The following is an 18,074-nucleotide window of genomic DNA, read 5'->3' as shown; positions in this document are numbered from 1 at the left end:
CCACATTCCATGATGGTCCCAAAAAATTCATAGCCAGCAGGTTGTTTCCCTCATCTGTCTTGCCATCTTTATCCTTTGTAAAGGGTTTGTTGCCTCCCTGTGCAATGGCAGAGGAGAGAGGAGCCAGGAAGGAGAAACACCAAGGCCACAGGGCTGATGCTCCAGAAAGGTGGTTCTCAACCTATGGGTCGTGGCCCCTCTGGGTTCCAATGATTCTTCCACAGGATCGCCTAAGGCCATTGGAAAAACACAGAGATTTACATTACAATTCATAACAGTATCAAAATTACAGTTATGAAGTAGCAATGAAAATAGTTACATGGTCAGGGATCACCACATCATAAGGAACTGTATTAAAGGGCCACAGCATCAGGAAGGTTGAGAACCCCTGCCTAGAACCTCCCTGGAGCTGGAACGACAGTGCTGGCCCCACCAGCTCCGGTTTTGTCATTTCAGATGGCAGAGCACCTCATGACCCTGGCCTATGACAATGGCATCAACCTGTTCGATACTGCAGAGGTCTACGCTGCTGGCAAGTATGTACCATTCTCACGGAAAGAGAAGTGGCCCAGGACACCTTCAGAGAGCCACCTCTCCAGTTCCTGTCTCTCCCTCCCAGGCACTCATGAGAGTGTCTACCACTCTGTCTTCTTTTTAAAAGTCTAAATGATCCTAGGAGATATTTGGATGGGGCCAGCCTCGGGACACTCAGGCACTGGCTGCTCACCAGACTCTCTGTGTGCCCTGGCACCGAGGTTAACAAGGCACAGTGCTGGGCTGCAGCCGGGATTTACTGTTGTCCCCAGCTGTGTGGGTGAGCTGGAGCCCCATGAGCCTGGCCTGTTCGTGTCTTAATGATGCAATAGGGGCTGTGGGGCAGACAGCGTTTCCGAGCTGGAGCGGGCAGGCCCTGGCAGACCTCCGTGCGAAGGAAGCGCTTTCCGTCTTGACAATGAACTTTCCAACTCGATTATACAAAGGCTCAGTGCTCTTCAGCCAGAGCTGTTGGCTTCGATTTTAAAGACGGGCTGAAATCAAATCATCTGGTCTCGTACATCACATTTCCAAAAGTCGGTTTTTGTTGGTGAAATCATTCTCTGGCTCCCTCTCTGTCCTCCCTACAGCCCGCTCCTGCTTGGAGCCAGCCAAGTTCCCATCAGGTGGGCTGGCTGCAGCCCTGACCTGCTATGTGCCATGGCCGCAGGGCTAGCACCTGCTCCATGGGTCTTGGGATCTGACCTGCTGCCTAGAGCGGGACCCATGGCACCAGGCATCAGGGAACCCAGCTGGACCACTGCCCAATCCCTACCAAGGGCCTGGGGAGCTGACAGCTGTTCCCCCACCCCCTTTAGCCTCCGTCAACAGTGCTTGGGTCTTTCCTATACCACATCCCACCACCCCCTCCTCCAACCAAGCAGCAGCTTCCAGTCACAGCAAGATGCTCTCTAGACAGACGAGCTGGGCAGAGCAGCCAGAGGTTGAAAAGCCCGGTGCAGATGCCCAGCCCAGAGGCATCTCCCCGTCTCCTCCCTGGCCCAGCTCCTGCCTCGGCTTTGCTGCCCAGGAGAGCAAACACAGATTGATGCCACCTCCTTCATCTCCAGATGGCCCCATCACTGAGCATTCCCCAAACTCTACTCTGTCACGGCCTTCGCTTCTGTTTAACTGGACACTCAAAGCTGGCATGCCAGGACAGCCATGCCAGACACTGAGCATCCTTGGGGCCTCTCAGGAGCCACTTGCTAGAAGCCAAGGCCTTAAGCGAAAGCTTTCTGCTCTGAATGGCATTGCCTCTGGAGCCTGCTACGCTCAGCTCTTCAGCCAGCTGCTGTAGCTCCACAGTCCAGCCCATAGCTAAGCCAGCCTGCTCACACCACAGAGAAACCTTAACACTAGCAGCCAATGTGACTGAGAAGCTGTGCACTATGCCTTGGGGCCAGGCCAAGCTTCTCTGACCAAGGGGCTAGCCGTAGCTCCAGCGGCAGTCATTCAGAGCTGCCCCCTCGCCGACCAGGGGTGAGCACACACATATCTTTCTGACAGTAATTTGTGTGCTTCTCAGCAACCTGCAGTATTTCTGTGCCTACATTCGTAGCTTGCAACCAAGATTGCAAGCGGGAGGCTTGGGTTAGCCACTCAGGCAGCCTCACTACCATCTTCCTCCTCTCCTGGTCTTTTGTCTGACAAATTGGAGGACCAAGGAATGAAAGAAGGCCAGAGCTGATTGAATTTTCAGTACGTCCTGACCATAAATGAGGGGCATTCAGAATATATGCTAAACAGCTTGCAAATTAGAGCCCATTATTTCTGAGTGGATGACTCAGGCGCTTTTATAATTGGAATGTAGCGCTGGGTTTGGATCATTTTCCGTCTGTTGTTTCTGCTCAGAAACATTTTGCTACAAGCAGAAAGTTCTTAAAAGTTAATCCGCACTCCTGTGCCAAGCTGGAACAGCCAGCTTGTGACCCCAGCTGGCCCCGGCTTGAAGCAGGACCCTGAGCCATTACCAAGAACAGGCAGTGGGCTGGGCGGCTCTCTGTTGTTTAAAGAGAAGAACGAGCTGCACGCAAACACACACGCACAGTCACGCGTGTGTGCACACAGGCACACACGCAAACACACACGCACAGTCACGCATGTGTGCACACAGGCACACACAGGCTTTGTTGGAAGCCCCACGCTGGCCCCAGGAAGTGCACCGTCTCTGCATACAGAGATGTTTGCCGAGAACACCTGGAGCACAGCTTGCCTTTTAAACATAAATTCACCTGAACATTTTACCCACGTCCCTTGGCCGAGGATGTTCCCCGGTGTGCCTGCAGCTGGCGGAGGAAGTCCTTTCCCAACAAGTGTAGGGGTGCTGCTGCCAGGAAAAGGCCTTTTCATCAGAGGACCAGCAGTGCCCCGCAACCCCCACCCCTGCTGCCAGTCCTGGGCAGTTGCAGACTTCGCCCCTTCTGGAATGAGCCACTGGGCCGAGGCCACATAGGCGCCTGGCATTCCAACCCCAGTGGCATTTTCACAGAGGGGACCCGATGGCTCATTGTCACGGTGGGGCTGGGTTTGATTTTTCTTTTTCCGTTATGCATAGATGAAATCCCCATGTCTGCCTCTCTTTCTCTCTTGCTTTGCAGGGCTGAAGTGGTATTAGGGAACATCATTAAGAAGAAGGGATGGAGGTAATTATCTCTGCGGTCTGTCTCCAGGGAACACAAGGGAGGCTGGGGGAGGGCGGTATGCATGGCAGGAGAGGCGAATGCATCCTGGGGTTCCTGGCTGGGGTGGGCAGGCCATCTGCCTGGGGCAAGCCTGGGCTTGGCCAGCACTGCAGTGAGAACCGGTCAGTGTTTGGGGATTGGTCTTTGCTGATTACCACAGGGGTGGTCCATCAGCCGCTTGTGCGCTCTTTTATTTATTTTTTATCATTACGTTTATTTATTTCCATGTGGTAGGTATGTGCCACATTGTGCATGTTGGGGTCAAATGACAACCTGTGGAAGCTGATTCTCTTCCTCTACTGTGTGAATTCAGGGACTCACGCTCAAGGCTCCTAGCTTGACAGCACACACCCTTATTCACTGAGCCAGCTCCCCCAGCCTCTTCTCTCTCTCTCCCCCTCTCTCCCCTTTAATAGAAAAGTTAATTCAGTACCCTGCAAGGACCAGTAGGTTAGGCAGTAACGAGAGCCCTGCCGAGGGCTGAAAATGTTCTAGAGTACTTTTCCAGGCCTGGGTTCAATTCCCAGCAGGGTGTAAATGAGACAGAGTGGTACACAGGAGGCAGAAGAAGCAGGCACTCACGGGCATTCTCCGCCAGGTGAAACCCCGTCATGCTGGTGGAAAGTACCACCTGTGGCATCCCTGGGCAACCTTGCTGAAATCTCAAGTTGCCCAGTTTTACTTGTTGGAGAGGGAGAACTCAGCCCAGAAGTGTCTTCCACCCTGTCTGGAGGGAGTGAGCCTTCACACACAGTGGGTGCCATGGAAGCAGTTAAGGCCAGGGTACCAGTGTTCACCATGTCCCCATGGTGCAAGTCCAGCTCTCTGAGGCAGAAGTGATGCTGTCCTTTGTCCCGCTCCATTCACAGAGCTTCATGGGATGAACTTCCTGAACACAGTAGGCATTCCCAGGTAGCCTAGGCGTGACAGGGACACCACGCAGAGGGTCAAGTGTGACGGCCTTTTAGCTCTTAGCTGAACTCTATCCTCTCTGTCCGAGGACCTCAGAGATAGTCCGACCTTCAGGAGCTCACTGTCTGCGTCTGTAAAGGGACCAGTGTGCGGCCGAAGACAGACTGTCTGGGTCTGTAAATCACCAATGTGGCCTGGCCAGGCCATGCTGGACCTGGGGAGTGGCAGGCTTCAGCCCAGCACCCTACAAATCATGTCCCACGAGGATTAGAAGGTGGCGGAGCTCAAAGACAGAGGGATAGGAGTCTGTCTTAGTCACTATTCCATTGCTAGGAGGAGACACCATGATCAAGACAAGGAAATGTCTTGATTTATAATTTCATTTATAATGATATAAAGGAAAGCATTTCATTGGAAGCTGGCTAATAGTTTTGGAGGTTTAGTACATTAGCATCATCGTGGGGAGCATGGTGGCACTCATGCAGGCAGGCAGGCATGCATGCACGCAGGCATGGTGCTGGAGAAGCACCTGAGAGCTCACTTCTTGAGGGCACATCTGATCCACAAGCTGCAGGCCTCCAAGGAGAGCCTGGGCCTAGTGTGGGCTTTTGAAACCTCACAGCCCAGCCCAGTGACAAATCCCCAACAAGGCCACACCCCTAACCCTTCCTAAAGAGTTCCACTAACTGGGAACCAAGCATTCAAAGGAATGAGCCTGCAGGGACCATTCTCATTCAGACACCACAGAACCCAAAACACCCACTCAAGCAGATCCCTGACTGTCAGTCTAGGCCGAGTCCTGCCCTATATCCCAAGACCCCCAGTAAAGCTGGACCTTCCCTCCTCCTCTCTGACCTTCCTGATGGTCACTCAGAATCTCGGTGACCAGACCTCACACCACAGGGTTCCTGACACCCTCCCCCTCTTCTCTCGCACCCCTTGGTGCTGATCAATCCCAAATAAATTCTTCCCATTCAGTAATTCAAGGTAAAGCCCCTGATGGTGTGTATGGAGAGACTCACACTAGGTCATCACTCCTTTGGCATAAGCTGGCACTGCCCATGTCTGGCAGCAGAGCAGGCATTGTGAGTCCGACTTGAGGCTCTCCTGCCTCAGCGGGCCCTCGTGGGGCTGAGGCGCACACATAGGGATGGGGAAGCCACTGTCCCCATCCCTGCAAACCTTTGCTCCTACCTTGCATCTCCACTGTTAGACCCTGATACCCTGCAGCGTTGAGGTGCTTGGTTCCTGCACTTGACACCTGGCATGAACTTCACAATTCAGAAACACCCATTTCACACCAGGCTCCCAGGTGTGACAGCTGTAGGACCCCTAGGTGAAGGCCGAGGGAAGACCTCAAGGGCCAGCCAAGTCCAGTAACTCCTCTCTTCTGCTCTGCAGACGGTCCAGCCTCGTCATCACCACTAAGATCTTCTGGGGAGGAAAGTAAGTGCCACGGTTTGCAATGCCCCAGGGGCAGCTGGCCACTGCAGCCCCGGTTCCTGCCGAGACACCATTGGCAAAGCCGGGGCAATGGTCACACTGTTGTCCTTGAGGAAGGAGGGGATGTTGGCCTCTGCACAGCTACCTGCAGGCTGACACTCATTCCAGTCCTGGGACCTCACGCCCATATGGTCCCTTCCCAAACTGCAAGCAGCTTTGGCTGAATGTCTGTTACTCAAGCCTTGTTTAATTGTCATTTTTACTTACATGGTGACATTATTAAAACTCTAGAAAACAGAAAATTGTGACCTATCTAAACCATCTTAAAGTCTCTGGACCACCTATCCCTCTGCCAGCTCCAGGTGTCTGGCTCTGTATTCTCTGCAGAGCTTGAGGAAGTTATCAGTTTATCTCCTGGAGATTATAAAGCAGATTTATGTGCTAAGGATGAGGCTCAGTCAGTAGAGTGCCTGCCGGGCATGCACGAAGCCCTGTTTTCCTCCTCATAGCCTGTAAGCTACGGTGGTTCATGAGGATAATTGCAGCGCTTCAGAGGCCAAAGAATCACAAGTTGAAGGTTATCCATGCCTTTGTAACAAATTTGAAGCTAGCCTGGGACACATGAGAGCCTGTCTCAAAAAAAAAATTTTTTTTAATATTCGTTCTTAATTTTTAAAAATCCTTAGCTGGACTTATATCTGTAACCCCAATACTTGGGAAGCTGAGGCAGGAGGATCATGAGTTTGAGGCCACCCTGAGCTATGTAGGGAAAACCTGTCTCAAAAAGTATAAATGATAAATCCAAGCTGAGCAGCAAGGTAATATTGAAGCCTAGAGCCCTGTGCCTCACTGCCACCTGGGGTCAGTGTCCAGGTACCCACCTGAGCCGTGGATCGTCAGCCTGGAGCTGTTATCCGCAGGTGTCGCATGTTCTGACCTGCGTTTTCCCAACATCGTTATCGTAAGCATTACCCCCAGCCGGCTGCAACATCTCCCACCCTGTTGGCCTGTTTTTCAGAGCGGAGACGGAGAGAGGCCTTTCACGGAAGCACATAATTGAAGGTGAGCAGGGATTCTAGCCATGGTGTCCCCAGCCTGTGACCTCCTGGGTGAGGAGGGGCTCTCCCTAACCATGGTGTCCCCAGCCCGTGACCTCCTGAACGAGGAAGGGCTCTCTAACCATGGTGTGCCCAGCCCGTGACCTTCTGGGCGAGGACGGGCTCTCTCTAACTGTGGTGTCCCCAGCCTGTGACCTCCTGGGCGAGGACGGGCTCTCTCTAACTGTGGTGTGCCCAGCCCGTGACCTCCTGGGCGAGGAGGGGCTCATGATCTCCTCTGAAGGATAGCTAAGAGGCATAGTAGCCTTCCCTTCAGTGACCCATCCCAGGCCTCGACCCTGGGGAACACGGACCCTTCTTTCTGCTCCGAAAAGCAGGGAACCTGAGCCTGGGCAGAGATGGTCAGCTTTCAGGCCAGGCTGAGCCTCGCACTGTCTGAATGATGCCGGGTGAGACACCCTGAGCATGTGTCAGAAGGTCTAGAAAGTGGGGCCGTGAGAGCACACCCCACACACACACACCCAACACACACACTCGGGGGCATTGGGAATGATGAACAATGTGGCCCAGAGTGGGGGTGTCTGGGTGTGGGCTCTTCCTCTCCAAGTCATACCTATTCTGAGCTAATATTTTTCATTAAGAAACATCATAACTGAAGGGAGGCTTGGTACCCGGCCCTCGCACCCCAGGTTCAATGTCTTCACCCTAGCTGTTTGCTCTGAGCTGCTAGGAGGTGTGTGTTGGTGATGTGTGTGTTACACACCACCCTCTTTTTGTACCCCCTCTCCTTGTGTGATGCCATGCCAAGCTTTGCTTGTTTCTGTACAGACCACAGGTCCTGGAAGTGGCCCAAGGGTCTCAGGGCATTTAGCCTGTGGTTCTCCTGATGTCCCCTGGAATAGCCAGGGTGCCCCCCCACTCCCTTTAGGATGTGCCTCCTGTCTTGTCATGTCCTCAAGACCCTCACCTGTCCTAAAGTTCCACATGACAGGGGCCTGCCCTCTTCTGACTCTTGCCCCAGAGCCAGGCACCGACAGTGTTGACCCTTCCCACTCTTCTCCCAGGACTGAAGGCTTCCCTGGAGCGACTGCAGCTGGATTATGTGGATGTGGTTTTCGCCAATCGCCCAGACCCCAACACGCCCATGGAAGGTAGGTCAGCCAGTTACCCCCTAGCCGGTTCATGCAGGACAAAGTGCTCAGGACAGAGGTGGCTAAGTCTCTGGGTTGGGAAGGGGCAGGCCCTGGCCCTGCCAGGCTGAGCCTGGGGCCCTGATCTCATTCTGTATCCTGGCTGTGTTCAGGGCTTCTCTGGTGCGGCCTCAGCAGTTGGTATTTTGCACAGTGGCGGCTGTCGGGGACGGTTTCTTTCTTTTCATTCTGGTTCCCCTGGGAGGGCTTAGCGGTCTTTTGCTCTGGGGGTAAGTTATTACCTGGAGGGGAGTAAGCACTCAGGGCTTTGAAGAGCCGTTTGTGTTTCTTTAGCGTTTATTTATTCCCTCGACGACTCCTGGTCCCTCCATCTCTCCCACTTCCTGCCTCGGCATCTTCTCATTTATGCTTTGCTGCTTCTGGGACGGGGGGGTTAAGTTGGACCGGTTATTTTGTCTCCATTTGCTTTTATATATATACCACACTGCTGTGTGTGTATATATATAGAGAGATTCTTTCTTTTTAGCAGAACTCTGTTCTGTGTGATGATTTGTGCTCTTCTGTCCCGCCCTTAATCATACCACTCCTCTGTGTTCCCACAGCGATAAACTCTGGTCTCTTTAAATCTTTCTTTTATCACCAGGGGACCCATTTAGTTCCTTCAAGTCAAGGACATTCATCATTGAAGGTACACAGTACCCTCAGCCGACTATTGACTTCTGTGTCCAAGTTGCATTTTATGAGACAGTATTTTTATTTACACGACTCTCTGTCCCCCCCCCATGACAAACTTCTCCATAAAATGCATAAGGGGTGGGGAAGCGCCCCCTGAGGACATCGTGCAAGCAGAGGGAAAGCAAAATGGTGTTGGAGCCCCTCGCTGCCCATCCATGCTCTCATCCATCCCTCCTTCCCCGTGTGCATGTCCCCACTCCATGCTTGTGGGGCTGTGACCTGCAGCGGCCGGCTGGCTTTCTGCCAGGGTCTCCCTTGATCTGAGGATGCTCCAGTCCCTGCCTGGGAGCCTGACCTTGGATGGTACAATGGGAAAGGTTGGAAAAGACTAGGTTTCCACAAGGGTCCTGGGACCCCAGACTGAGCAACCCCTAAGACTCGTCTCTTTCCTAGTTCATGCCTGGTAAGTTCTAGCCTTCAACAGAGGCAAAGAACACCAGCCAACAAGCCACCCCGTCTACCACAGAGGTTCCTGGTGAGCACTCTGGCCGTGTGTGGTCACTCAAGTCTGCTCATCTAGCAGCCAGGATCAAAATGGAGTGATTCTCTTCCTTGAAGAATACATATATGAGCTGGCACGGTGCTGAGGCCCAGGGCATCCTTGTGCCATGCTTGGTATCTGCCCCCCCCATCAGCAACTAGTCTAAGAACCCTGCCTCACAGATAGGCCTCGGTTTTCCTGGGAACTGGGCAGCATTCCACGCTGGAAGGGCTCCTGCCTGCCACCTGGTGCTGCCACCTGACCCCTCCCATGTATTATTTGTGATGCTGCAGAGATGCTGTGGGTTTTGGCCGCAGCTGGGAGGATTTAGCATCCCTGCTCCTGTCAAGCAGCATTAATTATTGAGGTGAAAGACAGCCGTCCCTCAGTGTCACTGTTTCTGGGTTCGCTGACATGGGGCGCAGGTGCACGGTGCCCCTAAACTTGCGTCCCACATTTAGCCTGCCTCTGGCCAGACCCCCAGCTGCCTGGGTTTCCCCCACCCCTCAGAATAGCCAGTCACAGCAGGCTCCTGGCCCATCAGCCTTATTCCCAGGCTCTGCACCGTCTCCATCTCCCTCACTGCATGGGAAGAGCATCGCGCACTCTCCCTGGCTGTGATCCTCATGACCACGACCAGACAACTCCAGGAGAGGCTGGGGGGAGCGGCCGATGTGTACCACCCTCTCAGCTTCCCTACCTCTGGCATGTGGATCTAAGCCTTGGCTGAGAAGACTAGGGAAACCATACTGCATGGTCTCAGGTGCCTCCAAGAGTGTTTCTAAAAATCTTCACAAGGGCAGCTTTCTAGGAGCCTGGGCTCCATGGAGTAGGACCCGGGGTCTCCAAGTCTCCCGACCTCTTCCCGATGTCAAACATGTCAGTTAAAGGCAGTGACTCAGGGAAGGTCCCAGAAGGCCCAAACTCCCTTCTCATATGTCCCTCATCTAGGTAGGGTAAAGAAGACCCCAAAGAGTCACAGTCCCCGACCTCAGAAGAGGTGGGGCGGGGCAGAGTTGCCCTGCAGGGGCAGAAGTAAGATATAACTTCCCTGGTGTTCTGGGTGAACCTACTGGGACCATTTTGCCAGAATCCCAGTGGCCTTAGCCCCAGAGATAGTATGCCCTGGAGTCCACCATGAATAGACCTTAGCCAAAGCAGTACTTAGGGACCCAGAATGAGTAAGAAGTAAGACAACCCCAAAAGCAGGGCAGACAGAAGCCAACACTATGCCCCATGCAAGGACGGTCCTGTGGACCCAATGGTGTTTCGAGGCAGGCCATCAGAACGGCTCTGCTGTTCTCTTCTCCCCTTCTCTCGCGATCCCTCCCATTGCCTGGAACTGCGGCTGCTAGGGTGGGGCGGGGACATTCAGAAGCGAGGCAGATGTTACCCCCCTGTTTTTAGAAACACTTCTCCTCTATACCTCTACCCTGCCTTTGGCTGTTGACCTTGCAAGCATTGTATCAGACCTGTGAGAAATCCATGGAGCCATCCCTCACCCCTCCAAGACCCCGTTCCATTTTCAGAGCCAACACATCTCTAAGAAGCTAAATGGCCAAGGGAGAAGGCTTACAAGTGGCAGGGTTTTTAAGATTAGCTCAAATTTCCTGTATGTAATAATGGGTCTTATTGTGACATTTTTCTACATGGTTATCATGTATTTCGATCACCCCCCCATCACTCCCTTTCCCCCTCCCACTCCTGATCATCCCTATTCTTCCCATCTGATCCCTCTCAAACTTCCAGCTGGCAGATTTTTATGCCCCCCAGACCTGTGAATTCGATGGCACATGTGCTGTTGGGGTGGGGAGAGTCCCGCTCTTGCTGTAGAGGATGGGGTGGGAGCATCTCAGCCAATCACTCCTTAGGATGTTGTGAGTCTCAGCTTTTGTGGACCCTCGCAACTCTTTGCTGCAGACCTCGGCCCCTCCCGGAAGGGACAGTTAAACCCACCCTCCTACCCCCATTGCCCTGAGGAAGACTGCAGCCTGGGCATGCCCTGCCCAAACCTTTTCACTTCTGCTTCCAGCTCCCCAAGCACAGGAACAAGAAACGCTGGTCCCAAGAGCCCCAGCCTCAAGGGCCTGCCTTTGTCCCCACGGCGCCATCTTCCCTCTCTGCGAAGCCCTGAGGATCCCGGTGGGAATGGCTTTCAGTGACTAGAACTGTGTTTGCAAGCGTTGCTAACATCACTGCCGTGGCCAGTCTGGTTGTTTAGCCTTTATCCACCCAGCTGGTCCACTGAATGACCAGGATTCCCACTTCCTCATCCTAGAGTCTGAGGCCCACTCTTGGGGTTCCCCTTCTCTCACCCCCTTGCCAGCCGTAGGGACATCAGACTACTCACAAAGCCTTTTTCCAGGGATCCTGGCAAGCCTCACCTGCTCAGAGAACTTGTCTTCAGGATTTCAATTCCATTTTCTTTTCTCCTGGAATCTCCGCTCCCCAACACCCACACTCGACCCTGGGAGCCAGGAAGTACACTGCTTGCAAGATGCCTTTGCAGCCTGCTCCCTCCTCCCGGCACCCCCACCTGCATCTGCAGACCGTCCCCAGGCTGGGCCTGACCCCCAGCCACCCCAACCCATGCTCTCTCCCTTCTCTCTCACAGAGACCGTGCGGGCCATGACCCACGTCATCAACCAGGGGATGGCCATGTACTGGGGCACATCACGCTGGAGTTCCATGGAGATCATGGTAAGATGACACCCGTGTCTCCACAGGCATGGGTTCCTTGTGGGAGGAGATCCCAAGACACGGACACACGTGTCCAAGCATAGCAGGGTGCGGTTGACATAGGCGTGCACATCAGCTTGCCTCACAGCGCAGTCCGTGGCCCTGGGCTCAGTTTCTGGATCTATAGGAGAAGCCTGCTGGCGTGGTCCTAGGGCCTCAGTACCTGTGCTGCTTGCCATTTATTCTGGGATTCTGGGATGTTCCGTTAGATTTAAGGGCTTCACGGGAGCTGATGCCCATTTTAGCCTCTACAGTACCTCAGTAGGTAAAGGAAGATGCTAACCCTCTGTCTCACGTGGGAAAGTCAAGGACAGAGGGATTAAATCCCATCTTCGGGTTACACTGCTTAGGTCAAGACTGATACCCAAACAGTGCAGGACGGAGCCTGGGCCGCCTTTTTAGGGCAACACCCCAGTAATTGTCATCTCTTTCCATGGGAGCCATCAGGCTAGAGCAGCCTACGTCCCTGTGTGTTTCTGAGGTTCCCAGGAAGACTCAGCAGGAGGTCCCTGTCCTCGAAGACAGAAGGGAATGGCCCAGATGGAGAGGCTGCCTCTATCCTGCAGCCTGAAGAATCCTGACCTCCGCCTCCACTCCACATTCAGCCCTGCCCTTCCCCTGGCCCTGCCCAGTGTCCCTGCATTCCAGGCATGCAGTGCTGCTGCTGCTGTAGCTTCCGTGAGCCACGCATTACTGCTGCAAGCAGGAAGTGCAACAGGATTTTTGTTTTTTAAAATCCCAGGGGACTTCTGAAGCCCCTGGTGTAACTCAGCATTTGAGTGGATCCGCGAGCCTGGGTCAGACATCTTGCTGACCACCCAGCCAGCCCTGGGAAAGATGTCAGTGTCTTCACCCCACTCCCTAGAGGGAGAAGCTGAGTTTCAGACCAGAGCGGAAGCAGGGCCGCTCTAAGTGGCAGGCATGTCCCCATGATAGGACTCTCTCTGGCAGTTGTGGAACGCCTTCAGGCCAAGGCCCCGAGCTCCTGATCCCTAACTCACTTCACCAGTTAGCTTATGTAGCTGTTGCCTCCAGGAAGGCTTTTACAACCCCCAAATTCATCATAGGTCCAGGGCCTTGAGTGCCAGGCACGAGCTGCTCCTGTTGGAAGGACTTCAGACACCTGTGGCTCATTGACCCCTTATGACAAATGGGGACACTGAGGCACCATGCTCCCATTCACCCCTAACCTGAGGCCTTACTACATTGTGATTCCTCCAAAAACCATCAAGTCTTAGGATTCCAAAGCCTACCTCCTTTTCCTGGCTCCCATGGGGTCTGCCTCAGACTCTCAGGAAAGCTGGGGGTGGAGGGAGCATCAGGGCCTGGGAGGCTTCTGTGTCTTTTCCCTGTGCCCCCCCCCAGGTCCCCTGACGCAGCCTTCTCCTTCTGTACCTCAGGAGGCCTACTCGGTGGCCCGGCAGTTCAACCTGATCCCGCCCATCTGCGAGCAGGCAGAGTACCACATGTTCCAGAGAGAGAAGGTGGAGGTCCAGCTGCCAGAGCTGTTCCACAAGATTGGTGGGTACCAGCCTACCCTGCCTGCCCCACTCCTCACCCCCCTCAGGGCCCCAGCTTAACCTCACCTGCTCTCTCTCTCTCAGGAGTGGGTGCCATGACCTGGTCCCCTCTGGCCTGTGGTATCGTCTCGGGAAAGTATGACAGCGGCATCCCGCCTTACTCCAGAGCCTCCCTGAAGGTGAGCCCAGCTGGCATCAGAAGGGGTTCCAAGTCTGTAAGGACCTCCCATCCATGGGGCAGACCTTAGATTAGCAGGCCCATGAACCTCACACACACACACACACACACACACACACATTTGCCCCCTCTGTGCTTCGACATTCAGCAGTCTGGTCCACTACCACCTTAGGTTATGTTCCAGTCCCTATGATGTCCCCCACTCTACCATCACAGAGACCCCAGACAAAATGTAGGGCACAGAGTTGTCCCCAAATCAAATTCTGTTCCCTTGCTGAACACAGGAAGCATAAGGGCGATCATATTTGGGAGACAAGCACCCTAGGATCCCAACTCTAGGTCTTACTCTCTCCCAAGCCTGGGTCCTAGGAGGCTCCTCAGGGCCTCTGGCCCAGGCTCTGGTCAGTCCACCACAAACAGACCTAGTCCTTCAGGATCCGGAAGGGTGTAAGTCTGGCCCAGTGCAAGCGTGAGGCCAGGTGCCAACAGAGCTGATGTTTGTGGAGAATCAGCTTCCCTTACCTGGAGCTTGTCCCTTCCCAGGGCTACCAGTGGTTGAAGGACAAGATCCTGAGTGAGGAGGGGCGGCGCCAGCAGGCCAAGCTGAAGGAACTGCAGGCCATTGCCGAGCGTCTAGGCTGCACCCTCCCCCAGCTGGCCATAGGTAATGGGCTCTGGGCACGGTGGGGGGACACCTGTGAGGGACCCCAGACAGCACCCCCTTGAAGGCCAAGGTAAGGACTCCTGGGGCAGAGATCAGATCTTTGACTCTTTAAAAGACAGACCACCAGCCTACACCCTCAGCCAACTAGCCTGGGTCATGGGGAAGGGAAGGAATCTTTGAACACTTGGGCCACCCCTCCAGCAGAAACAGAGATCCCCAGAACCTTCTCTAGATACCCCTAGGGCAAACTCTCACACGGTACTCCTGAGCATTCTAAGAGCGCCCCGTGACCCCCGCGAGAGCTTGAGTTCCTCTGCCCAGGTGTAGCCAGGCAGGTCCTACAGAGGGTACCTCCCTCACCTCTGGTCATGTGCCCACAGCCTGGTGCCTGAGGAACGAGGGCGTCAGCTCTGTGCTTCTGGGTGCTTCCAATGCAGAGCAGCTTATGGAGAACATTGGCGCAATACAGGTAAGAAGGGGGCCCTGATGGGGGCTCAGGAGCAGGGGGCCTACAGGAACGGCAGAGAGCCCTGCTCCTGCGGAGTTGTTCCTCACAGGAACAGATACAAACAGTGTAAGAAGATTGAGTGTCGTGAGGCAACCACCACTGAGGGCAGAGAGGCCAGAGTTAGGCAAGGATGCCGGAATGCAGGGCAGAGAGAGACACGAAGGTTCCCGTGGGGTGGGAAGGGGGTTGGGCAGCCACTCATCAAAGAACCCTTTGGGGACTAGGAGGTCAGAGGACTGGAGCCTAGGGCAGACCCTGGAGTTGCATGGCTGCAGGGACATGGGAGAGATGAAACCCTGGAGGTTGGTGACATGGAGCAGGGCAGGACCCAGCTGAGCTTTCAGGCGGCTTCTGCTCTTGGTGCGGATGGAAGCCAAGGACAGGACCAAAGACCTGATGGGACTTAATGGTGGGAGCTGGAGCTGGATTCCTGGCTGACAGGGAGATGCTGGAAAGAGCCGCCCACCTCTCCTTCAGCCCAGGCTAGCCTCTTACCCTTGCACGCAGGTCCTTCCAAAATTGTCGTCTTCCATCGTCCACGAGATCGATAGTATTCTGGGCAATAAACCCTACAGCAAAAAGGACTATAGATCCTAAGTCAGCCCCACCACGTGCTCGGACAGTTTCCGGTTCCCTCGTCGTCTTTGTTCGCTCGCTTCTGCTGTTTCAAAGCCAAATGCAGAGTGTGGTTCGTATCCAAGGGGAAAACACTATGCCCGGACGTCACCAGGAAACGACCTCCAAAGTCACCGCCAGATGCCACCTGCCGCTTCTTCACTGGATACTGTCTGACAGGTGCCAGGAGATGGCATTGATTAGGGAGGACATTCAAAGGCTCCCGCCCCAGCCTTCCACCTCTGCTTCTCCTTCAGGAAGGAACATTTGCCCCCAGCCATGGCCCTCCATGGAGATTCCAGACGTCATGGCCGAATCGAGTTCTAATCCTCAGAGTAGGCAGGGCCGGCCTCTCTGCTAAGAACCCCTGCCTCCAGAGAGGGGCCTGCCACTTCCTAGCACCTCTCCAGCAGCCAGATCCTGGTGGTTAGGGCAGGGCCCCCCTCTTTCCATGGACACCGGGCACTTTGTTCAGGGCTGGCCAGGGGTCCCACTCTTCCCAGACCTTGACCTGACCCACATGCCCAGTGGGCCTTGGCTAGGGTTGTACCCACCTACCTGACCCTTGGCCCCCACCCTTACCCTTGCTGGCAGGGGCAAGGATCCCAGCTGGCTTTCCCAGTGTCTTCCACCCTGCATTCAGCTCCTGATCCCCACGGCAGGGAAACCCAGCAGCAGGCTTGGATGGAGCCCTCTGATGTATGCCCCTCTGTCCAGAACTGTAGACAGGTGTGGCAGCTGGCCATGCTACAGGCAGGTCGCAGCAGACTGGGCCCATGCTCACAAGACCATGTTCCTCTCAGACCTCCCTCTGATACCTCTGCTGTGCCGGGGCCGTGGGCTTGTGATTTGAGCTTTCAGTGAGGGGGGCCTCCCTGGGGTTTCTGCTGCTGCAAACTGGGGGAGGAGGCAGAACTCCAGTAACCATCCCCAGGTTGTAAGAAAAGATCCCCAGGGACCACTCCCCAAAAAAGATGGCCAGGATTATTCATTCTCTGCTGCATCCCGCCATGCTGGCCCACGACAGGCTGCCGAGAAGGAGAAAGGGCAGGGTGGGCAACCCCTTAGCAGTAGGAGCTAGGCAGATGGTGGTACCAGGAAGCCTGCAGGTTTGAGCAGGGCATGCTGCCTGGAGGCTCAGTCTCCATGGTCCTATGATTCTTTGGGGACAGGGTCCTACCCATGTGTGCTCCCTGACTCCCTAGAAGACCCAAGCCTCCTGCCCTGGACCTTGGAGACACAGCACCCGGCTTCTCTTCGGCAGCTGCTATTGCAAGGCTCTTCTCTGTTGCTCTTTACCATCTGTTGTCCGGCCAGAGCTGGGCAGAGGCTAGGGCAGGGTGGGGAGGATGGAGGAACGAGACAGGCAGGCAGGGAGGCAGCAGGATGAGCAGCTTCCTCTCTCTCACACACACACACAACCCCCCTGCACACCCCGGGCTCTCAGACCTTCACCACTACTCACAGCCCCAAGCCCTGAGACCTCAGAAGCAGCCCTGTGGGTGTGGGGATGGAGGCCATAGGCTCTGGCACCTCCATGCCTAAACTAGAGGAGCCTGCTTCCTGGACAGGGCCCTGCAGTGGCCCAGCAGGAAGTAGCCAGCCCCGTCCACACAGCTGACCTCAACCCTGCTTGCTATGTGGACCAGGCATGCAGGGATGCCCACAGTAGGAGCTGGTGCCGCCTGTGAGCCACACCTCAGAGCTAAGCCCCTGCTGGGTGTGTGCAAGAGACAGGAAGGCAGGCTGCAGGGTGAGCCCTAGCTGCAGGCGGCCTCCTGGATGACATTTTAACAAAGTGTTTCTGGGATATTTTCTTCCTTATATTCTTTGGAGGAGTTGGGGATCACCTGCCTCCATGGAGGGATTTGGGTAGAACGGTCTTGGGAGACCACAGAAGACACATACGGGCAGCCTATACAGGGGGAGCTGGCCCCAGGCCCTTGAAGGGTCTAAGGCTGGTTCCTTCCTCCATGGCGACACACGTCCCTTCCTCTGGCCCCAGGTGCCTGTTGGTCGGCACAGCCAGCCAGGCCTGATACAGGAGGGGGCTGTTTGGGGGATCTGGCACACGGAGCCCTGCTATTGCTATCCCAGACCCAAGGTCCTGAGGCACCGCAGGACACCCGTGTGCCTGCTCTTGTCAATCATGTACATAATGTGCTTCCTCCCCCCATTTTTTAACAAGTGTGGCTCCTTGCTAATTGCACCCCACCAGGCCGACCGCAAGCGCCTCCAGCTTCCCAACAGACTCAGACCAAGGTGCAGCCCATATTTATGGAATGACAAATAAAATCCGAGCCCTTCGGTCTCCATGCTTCCGTCCTCTCATTTCCACACACACAGCGCCAGCTGGAGGGCAAAGCCACTGACCGCGGGGAGCTGAGGTCTTGGGTTTCCCACCCCTAAACCCAGCTTGACAGCTGAGGCCAAATGGAAGGGCAGGCCCAAATACAGGGTAGAGAGATGGGATGGGTTGGTCAAAATATCCACCCTGCCTCTCCCAGATGCCATCCCTAAGGCCCATGGGAGATACGGGCACCTCTCCCCATCATACATATATCTTTCCAACACCTCCAGAGGCCCAGAGCTGATGGCTGGAAGGCTCCATGCCTTGAGAGACCAGCTGGCTGCTGTTCTCACATTGATGGGTTTGGGTCGCTGCAGTGTGTCTGAAGGTGCCAGTAGGCGGTGCCTCTTCAAGCACCCTGCCAGTTGGGGTCTTCTCTCCTTCCTTGTGAGCCCTGAGCCAGGGGTGCAGATCGAAATGTAGAAGATTTGGAAAGCGTTCTCACCTCCCCCGCCACTCACCACCTCCCTCTCCTAAACCAGCAAGACTAAGAACTACGACG

General features: G+C 54.9%; 1 protein-coding gene across 7 annotated transcripts in view; it reads left to right on the top strand.

Annotated features, from left to right (window-relative positions):
- Positions 1-17,533, top strand: part of Kcnab2 (potassium voltage-gated channel subfamily A regulatory beta subunit 2) — an 89,863-nt gene extending 72,330 nt beyond the window's left edge. For all 7 annotated transcript variants that reach the window (XM_075946905.1, XM_075946908.1, XM_075946907.1 and 4 more), the window contains 11 exons: positions 457-536; positions 3,135-3,179; positions 5,532-5,576; positions 6,592-6,635; positions 7,696-7,782; positions 11,613-11,698; positions 13,138-13,258; positions 13,342-13,436; positions 13,979-14,099; positions 14,480-14,568; positions 15,115-17,533. In XM_075946905.1, coding sequence (XP_075803020.1) covers positions 457-536; positions 3,135-3,179; positions 5,532-5,576; positions 6,592-6,635; positions 7,696-7,782; positions 11,613-11,698; positions 13,138-13,258; positions 13,342-13,436; positions 13,979-14,099; positions 14,480-14,568; positions 15,115-15,204 — 903 coding nt within the window. In that variant the 3' untranslated portion in view covers positions 15,205-17,533. The remainder of the gene's footprint in view (positions 1-456; positions 537-3,134; positions 3,180-5,531; positions 5,577-6,591; positions 6,636-7,695; positions 7,783-11,612; positions 11,699-13,137; positions 13,259-13,341; positions 13,437-13,978; positions 14,100-14,479; positions 14,569-15,114) is intronic.
- The last annotated feature ends 541 nt before the right edge of the window (positions 17,534-18,074 follow it).

This window comes from Microtus pennsylvanicus, chromosome 13, assembly GCF_037038515.1.
Source record: "Microtus pennsylvanicus isolate mMicPen1 chromosome 13, mMicPen1.hap1, whole genome shotgun sequence".
In the NCBI taxonomy this organism is placed as follows: Eukaryota; Metazoa; Chordata; class Mammalia; order Rodentia; family Cricetidae; genus Microtus; species Microtus pennsylvanicus.
This window is presented reverse-complemented; position numbering and strand designations above follow the sequence as displayed.